The sequence below is a fragment of the Microchirus variegatus genome, assembly GCF_963457635.1.
Source record: "Microchirus variegatus genome assembly, chromosome: 5".
Taxonomy (NCBI): Eukaryota; Metazoa; Chordata; class Actinopteri; order Pleuronectiformes; family Soleidae; genus Microchirus; species Microchirus variegatus.
Window position 1 is genome coordinate 32153767 of NC_139806.1, and position 10468 is coordinate 32164234.

Here is a 10468-nt window from a genome sequence, read left to right on the forward strand (position 1 = left end):
CAGTATAGTCTGAGCTACAATGGCGGAGAAAACTAAACTTTAAAGACCTCGGTATGAATGTCAAAAAACGGCAAGATAAAGTTTGCGGCAAAGCGAGGGTCTCTTCTCCTAGACAGGAAAGTTAAGCTTGGCTAACTATGTTAGCAACATAGCTCGACAGGGATGGACATTTCTTATACTTGAGTACTGTTGAGTAATGTTTTGAACTGTTCCCTCAGTTTTGGAGGTCCACCGCCCCACCGTGCTGTAACTGCCTTATAGCTGCTCTGAAGTCGTAGATTAGCAGATTATTACAAAATGCGGCAGTTATAACATAATGGCGTGAACATTTATTACATTATCACATTATGCGGTTGTTATTACATAATGCGTTGTTACAGACCAGTCGACTAGGACTTTACGGTCCTAATCGGCAGATCCAAATTTCCAAAATTCATGTATGGGATCTGATCGGAAGTGAAAAAAAGTGGATCGGTGCATCCCTTGAATAATGTTACTCGATAACCATATAGTTTTAACCTGAAGAAAGTGATTTAAGGGTTGAGTTACTAAACAAATGTACCATCTCAATAAGCTGCTACTGCTAGCTGACAGTGTCATATACTTTCAAGCAAATATATCTGCTTCTAGCGCGTGCATGTCACCTGACTGACGTGCGGACATCATATATGGTTCCTTACTGACCCCCACAGTGATTAGACAATACCTTATGTTGATTAATGGCATTGGAGATGCTGGACATAGCCGTTTCATGCTATATGCGGACTATGCAAATGCATAGGGCCCTGTCTTGGGATGTTCAGCCTCATCTGGGGAAAGTTAAAAATACCTGTGTTTATTTGTACCCGTCTCATGTGTTTACTAAATCCATTATAATGCTTATAAAATAAATAAGCTCCAATGTTTTTGTAGCATAATTCAATCAAAAGTGCTGTCACCCAGTGTGTGTAATCCATTAGTAATTGATTGATTTATTATTTTTTTGAATCCCTAACACCATCTTTTAACTTTTTGTTCTAGGTTTTGTTCTAGGTTTATGTGGCAGAGCTTTAAGAGGGGACTGGATTAATATGGAAAGTGAAAGCAGCATTAGAGTCCACATATGTGAGCTGGCTGTGCGTCATTGGGGTCTCTGATGCTTTGGCAGTCATGACTGCCCTTATCTGGATGCTCACATGTCTGCCTCAGGTCCTCACAGGTGAGTAGAGTTTTAATGACACCCTGACAAACAGTAGCACTGTGAAGCTAATTTTATCATTATGATGCTCTTTTTCAATCACTTTCTGTTTAAATGCCTCCCTAGCAATTTAATGTTTTTAACAGAAGGATATCAACCTTTATTTGGGGAAAACAAAAACCTAGGATTAGGGTTCAGACACTACAGCTGCCTAAAGATAAAGGTGGGAGTCCAATATGAAATTAACTACATGTCTTGCATACTGTATATATGCAAGAGAAAAGACAAACAATCAGATAAAAAGTATTCTCTTTGGAGAAGATGTTGTTATATCTGCTTGTCATTTTCACATTTTTATTGGAATGTCCTGCTATAACCCCATTTTGGAAGTAGATCTTTAATTTATTTCAACACTTTGTATTGAGGAAATCTGCCATCAGAACTAGAAAAACAGGACAAATATTTATTACAAATATTATTAGAGACCCGTAAGAAAGCAATAACCAGGAAATGAGGTCTGGCAGATTCTGTTGTGGCTTTGGCTCTGCCAGACCTCTTCCTGTCAGAGTTTCTCCCAGAGTGCCTTTTGATGGTGAAGGAAACTGTACTGTACAGTTCACTACTTACCTTTGTACCATTTCAAGCTATTCATTGGACTTGATGGCTTGAATTTCAATATAAAACTGGAAAAATTGGGGTGTTCTAAAACTTTTGACCGGTAATGTATGTAAAGCAATGTGGAAGTAGTAAAAGTCTTTTAAATACTTTACCCAGATTAAAGGTCACATAGAGTGGTCCTGTTGCACATATATGTTAGTTATGGAGGTCTACTTACATACATTAACTTGTTTTTATGGTCAAAAACCTCCTAGTTGCTGTAAACGAGCTGATAGAAATATGTCCTTTTTGAAGCACTTGTCAGCCGTGCTATTTCAGACATAAATCTCGCCTGAGAAGACAGACTGTGTTGTGATTGGCCAGTACCCCAGAAGTGACATTCGGCACACCCGCTCTCAGAAGCGCAGCTCCCCCTTCTGGAACGGTGGATGCACTGCTACTCATTATCAAAACATTGTTTTAACAGTGTTTAAAAATAGCTTTGTCACGACTCCCCACCGCAGTCCCTTTTATGACTTTGACCCGGAGTCAGACCCAGAGTCAGAAGACACTGTCGCTCGTGAAACACCTCCACAACGGACGTTATTCTTCTTCTGCGGTTCAATGTACGCAACTGGATGTGCCCGGACTAGTGCCCGGAGCAGGAGGATCTGCTGTTCAGGAGAACCGATGTCTACGTAACTAGAACGGGATTTTCAGAGATCTCGCTGAGCCCGAGATTACAATAAAACACAGCCTTAGCAATGGCTGAACCGTTAATTGGAACTTCTGGTCTAGTTCCGCTTTAAGTAATCTGATGGAATACGTCATAATAATTTGATATCATTTCATTGTGCCCCTAAATATGTTGATATGCTCCTTAATTTCTCCTTTTAGGAGCACACTGGGGAAAAAACATTTAGCCCTGTGTTTATATTGTGATATATATTGGTATATGATAGCTGTATTAAAATGGTAGTTAGTTGGTTGAATTCACAGTGATCCATATGCTACAAAAAGTAGCATCTGTTGTTGGAGAACAGTGCAAAGGTTGAACATATCAGCATCATATAATTATGCATTGTGCAAACTTTGAGCTCAAACATATCAATGCTATGAATGTTTTGACTCTGATTTGTGAAATAATTCCCACTGGTTTATTTTTTTTGACTTGTTGGAAACACTGAGAAGTGTAAAATATGTCCAGTGCATTTGAAATTGTTGCTGGTCAGTGTTCCTCTCAGGACTAGAGCAACACATTCTGCTTTGTGTTCCAGCTATGAGTGAACTGCCCCAGCCTGTGAACCTCACCCTGAAATCCAGCCACTTTACTCATGTGTTGAAATGGCAGCCCGGACCAGGAACACCCAGTGGGGTGTACTTCAATGTCACCATCAACACAGACAAGTGGGTTTCAGATGTGTTTGTGTTGCAACCCGTATAAAGATCAACAGGGCACTTGAAGTTCAGGTTACAACAACAGCGGGATGATTCATTCAATCAGCATTTGTGTAAATACACACACCCAAAGATATATATTCTGGACAGGTTGTAACAAGTGAAAACATTTCTTCAGTGTTTTTGTACGTTCTAAAATCAATAAAACTGCAGTTCGGTTGTACTTAAAATTACATCATTGTTTTCAGTTTTACTGGATTAAGTGTTTGTTGATTAATTGGTATAATATCCATGCATGACGAAATATATATATACACTACTCACAATAAGTTAGGGATATTGTGACTCTTGTGAATTTCGTACATACGGTGGTTGTTCTTCCGAGATTTTTGGGAGAGGGAGGCAATTGTATTGGGGTGATAGACGCACCTCATTTTGTGTTTTCCACGTCATGGTCTCACTGTGTACAGTGTGCCTTACATATTGGGTCCAATGCCAAAAAATTAAATGAACACTTTTCAATGTGGCATCAGTTTCAATATTAAACTAATGAAAATGCTGTTTCTTCTCATTCATTATTAGTAATATCAAAGGGAACTTTTACTTATTTCACTAAAATTCAGACCAAATAGGAAAAAGCACTCATGTAAATAACAAATAACCCTAACTTATTGTGTGCATATATATTTATTATTATTAATGTTTATTGATTGATTTTTTTCACTTCACCTAATTAAGCATGTTATTGTTTCCCTCCTGAAGGGGAACATCCTGGACACCAGTGGCTGGCTGTGAACGTGTCCAGTACCCACTGGTTTGCAACCTCACAGATGCTTTCCATGACCCAGGAGAAGTCTACTTTGTCAAGGTTGTAGCCAGGCAAGAAGCACGGACATCACAACCAGTGATACACCCAGCATTTAAACCCATCACTGATGGTAAGTGGCACTGTGTGAAAATATGATGTTAAAGCCCAATTTATACTTCTGCGTAAAGTGCTCTGCGTAGGTTACGAAGAGACTCTGCGTCGACGCAGAGCCTGTTGAAGAGCCTCTGCGTCGTCTCCGACTGCACGAAATATTTTTTAAGTGTCCGTCACTCCGTCAACGGAGACGGCAAGAGCTGCGATTGGTCCTCAGGACAGGCCGAGCTAAGCTGCTCTGTGCCGGCTCACAGTGAGCACCGAGCGTCCACAGACGCGGAGCTGATCCCCGCCGATAACGCCGCTGCCAAACTATAAATACGTCATATCTTAACACACACAGCACATGTTTAGACTCTAAATGGCCAATTTCTCGCCTCAAATTATCTTAAAACTGCGTTCCGTGACACAGAAAAGTGAGAAACGGCCACTGTTTCAACAACAACAGTCTTTCTCTCTCTTTCTTTCTCGGACGCCATTGCTCACTGTAGCCTGAAGCAGAACAACCTTGCGCAGCGACCCCTACTGATCGGGCGGGAAATTGCAGCGCGTGTCCGTCACCACGACGCAGAAGTATAAAGGCTCGAGGCGTCTCCGTGGTGACGCAGACGGATAACGCATAGGCAGTCGGAGAAGTATAATGTGGCCTTAAAGCTGTTAAAATTTTAACCTATGTCTGTTACAGTCAAACCACTGCCAAACAAATTCATGGACTTAACACGATCTAGCACCTTTTGTATACATCCAGCATGGTGGCCACTGAAGAGCATCTCTTTCGATTCGACTGTTGCTTCCATTCCAACTTGCTCCCCTGACCAGAATTCGTTAGAAGTCATTCTTAGATAACCTTTGCTCCCAGAAAGCAAACACATTTGTTGACACAGTTTCTGTCTATTCCAGATTGAACTGTAGGACTATTACTCATCATGTTCACACCTGCCTTATTCTCAGCCCTTTCACCTTTGTAAATGGCAAAGCAACACTCTAGTCACTCAAGTGATTCTGTCATGTGTGATATTAATGGTCGCCCTCACCCTCTCGTCTGCTCTGTGTCCTCCAGCTCAGCTGGATATGCCACTGCTAAGTGTGACGTCCTGTGGCAGCGACCTGTGTGTGGATCTTCATCCTCCCATGGAGCAGCACAGGGAGGTCTATGACACTCTTCATTACAAACTCAAGATCCAGAGAAGTGCTGACGGAGCTACGGTACTACACACAGACTCTTCACAGCACCATCTTTCCTATTTGTGACATCATGCTTATATACATTTTAAGATAAATTGGACAGCACAAATATTAAAATGAAATTTAAATTGAAAAAATGTTTAAGAGTATTTTGGCTGCTAAAAAAATCGCATGAATTCGGGTAGGTTACACCCATCAGCCACAACCACACATGTTCAAGGATTCAAGGATTTTTATTTGTCACATGTTACACAGTAAAAGACAGTGAAATGGACTCTGAGTCGCTCTGAGACTGAACTTAAATATATGACTGGGAAATATAAATTAAAAATATATATATATACACATATATACACAATGGGGGTTAGACAATAAAACAGTAATTATCAGAAAGGAATGAGAGCGTTGTGAAATTGAAAAAGTGACAGTGACATTAAAGTGCAGTATAGCAGTAGTGATGGTCAAAGTGGCTGTGTGCAGTGAAGCCATTTTATAGTTGTTTGTACAGTGTTTGCTATTGCGAGTGTGCAAATGTGTATTGACCAAAATTGTACGTTATGTAGCATCAGATGAGCTCATCTCTTTAGTTAAAGCGGACCTAGACCGGAAGTTCCAATTAACCCTGGTATAGTGCAGCTGCAATGATCTATTTACCACTTTTGTGTCGGACAGTTATTTTAAAGACGTGATACAACTGTGCAACAAATGTTTTTCTCCCAAAAAAGAAGAAATAAACAGCCCAAACCTGACTCAGCTAAAATGCTTTTGCTGATTTTTATTTACGTTTTTACATAGTGAAGCCTGTAATATGTAGGATTTTTGGATAGTATTGGAGTTTACTTTTTTAAACTGTCTGATATCCGATTCTTGTCCCTTACTGATCTGAGGGTGTTTCAATGCACAATTAACCACCAATTGTAAAATGTGGCCTGCACAGCGGAGTGACATTATCAAATATTAGGGCTACGCTCATGGGTTTAAAGCATTGGTTCTCAAAGTGCGGCCCGGGGGCCAATGGCGGCCCGCAGAAACATTTCTAGCGGCCCGCAATGAATTACAGTTGATAGTTTTAATCCAGGAGCTACTAAGCTTATTAAATGTTTATTGGACATTACTGGATACAGACCAATAAGTGTAAACTGTGCAACTGTATTTACTATGTCATTACATTTTGGATGACATAGTGACACAGTATAGTATGACTTTTTTGTCAAATTTTGGCATTTAAATTTTTCCCCAAAAACTGTAAAATTTTGAACGACATAGTATAGTATGACGTTTTTGTCAAATTTTGGACCAATTTTTTTTGGAAAGAAATTGTCAAATTTGGGACAGCATATATTTGTCATTTTTGTCAAATTTTGGACCACATTTTTTTTTGAAAAAAAATGTTAAATTTGGGACAACGTTGTACAACGTTTTTGTCAAATTTTGGACCAAAAACTTTTCCCCCCAAAATTTAAAAAAAAAATAGTATAGTATGACGTTTTTGTCAAATTTTGGACCAAATTTTTTTTGAAAAAAATTGTCAAATTTGGGACGCCATAAACTTTTTTTGGACCAAAAACTTTTTTCCCCAAAAATTGTAAAATTTTTAATGACTTAGTATAGTATGACGTTTTTGTCAAATTTTGGACGCCATAGTTATTACAAATGGGATTTCTTTCAGTTTTTTCCCTTTGGCGGCCCTCAGTCCAATGTTGGGTTCCTAAATTGTCCCTCAGGTATCACAACTTTGAGAACCCCTGCTTTAAAGCTTGCATCTGCAACCATTATCTCATTGTTTCCTTCAAGTCTTGAACCAATCTAACTGTGGTCTGTCATTTCTGTTTATCCAGTTCTTCAAAGACATTCAGTCTCTCAGAAGACAGGTTTTACAGGAGCTGGCCCCTGGTAAAGAGTACTGTGTCTCAGTCCGCATCTCAATGCATCTGGAGTCTAAGGAGTTCTACTACAGTCAGCCTGTTTGTGCTGCCACACTTGGCAACCACAGTATAGGTATAAGTCGTGCATATTTACACAAGGTTTTCCCAATTATTATCATGGTGCACGTAACAGTTAATGTCTCCTTGTTCTTTGTGATCCCCTCTCTGTCTTTGCAGACCTTTGGCTCTCAGCTGTGCTCTGTCCTTTGCTGTTCTTAGGGATCATCACGGTCCTGCTGCTGATCAGTTGTTTCATCAGTCTGAGAAGGACACCTCTACCACTAGTCCTGGTTGGTAAAAGTTACTTTGACCATTAAGTAGAAATTTATATCTTTTTTCTTGTTGTCATTGATTTCCCTGTGAGGTCACACTCAAGGTGGGAAGAAAAAAGTTTGAACAGTTAAATGGTTATCTTTGTTTTACACAAAACCATCTTAAAAAGTAAGTTTGACATACCTATGGTTGACAAGGAGACACAGAAGAATGACGTCTTGTTTACAACTGTCACAGTTAAACGAAGCTTCCTCTCAACCTGCTGGTTTGGGTGCAGAGAGACCTGTTACGCCTCCCGGAGGGAAGTGGGTGATAAGTCTGTGGTTGGGGGCAGTGCGTTCGCCGTCTGCCTCAGCTTCACGGCGCCTTGTCTGTCACACATGCACAGCATGAAGCAGATGGCAGAGAGAAATCTTCCCCATCCCTGGATCCTCAGTGCGCTCTGAACGGGTCTTTTTCTCCGCCGGGAATATAGTGACTAAAAAGAGATCGACACCTGCCTCTTCACATAGATATTCGAATGGTTCGAACCTATTTTTTTTAAAGGGACTATTCAAACCCATCTGAGCTTTCATTTTGTCAAAGGTGGAGGATGATACCCAGCACTTGCTTTACACATATGGCCATTTCTAGCCACTGGGGGATCATCGGCAGACTAGGGGCACTCATCTTAATTTTAGGAAACCTCTGAAAGTGAAATTTTCATGCCACTGGCAAGCATCCGAAGGGCTGCCGCCCATGGCACGTCATCAGTTTTTCCCCCTTCCAGACAGCAGACACAACATCTGGTGACATGGTTTCACTCTATTCCTTGAAACCTGTATTCCTGTACCCTCCCCTCTTTCTCAGTGGTAGACTTATGTCATATTCACACCAGCCCTTTTAATTTGGATCCTAGTTTGTTTGCTTGGAAAGTCGTTAATTGTGTCCTGGATGCAAAAAAAACGATAGATCTCTCGGGATGGACAACAGTAATAAAAGATCCAGGAAAATTATACACTTTTTCATGATAGACTTGAACTTAGTTGATATTATGGAGACAGTTGAACCCAGGAATACTCCTGTTTTTCCGGTACTCTAAACAGTTATTCTAGGTTAGATTACTTTTATAGTATCAGCAGAACTCCTCTCTAACATCAGAGGCTGTCACCACAATAGTATAGTTATCTCAGATCATGCTGTTGTATCTTTGACACTTGTGGAGCCAACATTGATACGGCAATCTTCAAAATGGAGATTTCAGATTAAATGGATGCAGGACCCTTAAATTCTTAGGCGAGCAAATTGATAACTATTTTCGAGCTAAACACAACACAGACCTCTGCCACCACTTTGCTCTCTATTGTGTTGTGTGCCACATGTTTAGTTACTCCTCTGCCTCCCTTTAGTGATACAGATATTTGTAATAAGTGTAGATTATTGGCCAGGATGGAGGCGAGGCTTAGTGAAGTAGAAACTCGGCTTCGCACCATAGACGCTAAGTCAGTTAGCCAGTATATATTAGTATTGCTAAGCCTAAGAGTCCTGTTCACCACCCACCAACTCGCACCTCAAACATGTTTTCCCCTCTCTTGGTGGCTCTATTCTGAGGAACGTGAAAATAGCGACGCCAGTGACCACAGGCAGGTGTTTTCCCAGAGCCAGAGCGGGCGACATAGAGTCTTACCTGAAAGAGCTGGCTAAGATAAATGCAAATTTGGTAAAGTTCTTATTCATGTCAGCAGTAATGACACCCGATTACATCGGAGGTCACTAAAGTTAATGTTGAGTCTGTGTCTCGATTACGCTCAGTCAAAGTCAGACGCCGTCATTTTCTCTGGCCCTTTGCCCAGTGTGACCAGTGACGACACGTATAGCCGCATGTCGTCATTCAACAAAAATTCTAAACATGGGCCATATATCACACATATATGTTAATAGTTAACTATCATATAGTTGACTGTCCCCCTTGCACAGAAACAAATCAAGCCAGCCTGTGAAATGATGATGTGAATGCAGTAAAATGATGCGGTTTATGTGCTTGTGTGTCTTATCTGGTGTTGCTTCCTGTTCAACTCTGCTGGTTTCTGTTCTTAGGTGTGTTACGATTCTCACTTCTGTCTTCTTCGGATTGTGGTCGATTTTCCTTTTCTGACAGATTCACAGTTAACCAATCGGAGTATTGACGATGATGTCCAGTCGACATAACTAATCAGATGGAGTGTTGTCAATGACATACGGTCCAAGGCGGATCACTTGATTGTGTTTGTTTCCCTAAACCCCTTTTTTTTATTTATTTTTTTTAATAAACAAGAAAAAATTATGGGAGGATGCATCATAATTATCCACACTGTCCTGTATATTTGCAATCCGTCCAGTGTGCAAAAACCTTAATAAACCTGAAGAAAGTGAAAACCTAACAGCAAAATCAAAGACCGAATAAAAATATCTCAATGAAAACTAACAAATCAAAAAAAAATGTCATACAAGAGGTCCAGAAATCTGTCACGTGACTGTTGTGGGTCATGTAGAAAGTAGATTGTTTGTTTATGAAAATGTTTATAATTCATATCAACAGCTAAGCTCTGTGAATGTTCACGCTGTGGCACTATTTTAGAGATAATTGATTACGTGAATTTTAGATGAGACCATAATTCAGTTATCACTCACGCATAGCTTCTGAAACTGTGAGATCCTATTAGTATTTTCTTTCACTGTGGTATAGAAACGTTTTGGATGTGGGCGCCACTTACTGTTGACCTTTTATTATTATTATTATATGCGGTTTGTCATTTTAGGGGGATTTGAATATGCCATGTGATGAATAGTACGAAGTTTCATGTTCCACGTTTATTTTAAAGGTAGTGAGACAGACAGGCAGTCAGATATAGAGGGGTTTCCCCCTCTTGTATCGGGTCTTGTATGTGGCCAGTTAAGTAAATATCCGATCATCAGATTCATATCAGAATTTTTTTTTTTCTTGTTTTCCAATTGTGTTTCAACACTGACAGT

General features: G+C 40.1%; 1 protein-coding gene across 1 annotated transcript; it reads left to right on the top strand.

Moving 5' to 3' along the window:
- Window positions 1-1097: 1097 nt before the first annotated feature.
- On the top strand, window positions 1098-7923 carry LOC310927436 (interferon alpha/beta receptor 2-like; the record flags this gene model as incomplete). Its single annotated transcript, XM_083889731.1, has 8 exons — window positions 1098-1198; window positions 3052-3181; window positions 3935-4110; window positions 5155-5300; window positions 7118-7277; window positions 7382-7494; window positions 7715-7782; window positions 7866-7923. The coding sequence occupies exons 1-8, from the start codon at window positions 1150-1152 to the stop codon at window positions 7921-7923; spliced, it is 900 nt and encodes a 299-aa protein (XP_083745857.1). The 5' UTR covers window positions 1098-1149.
- Between the last annotated feature and the right edge of the window lie 2545 nt (window positions 7924-10468).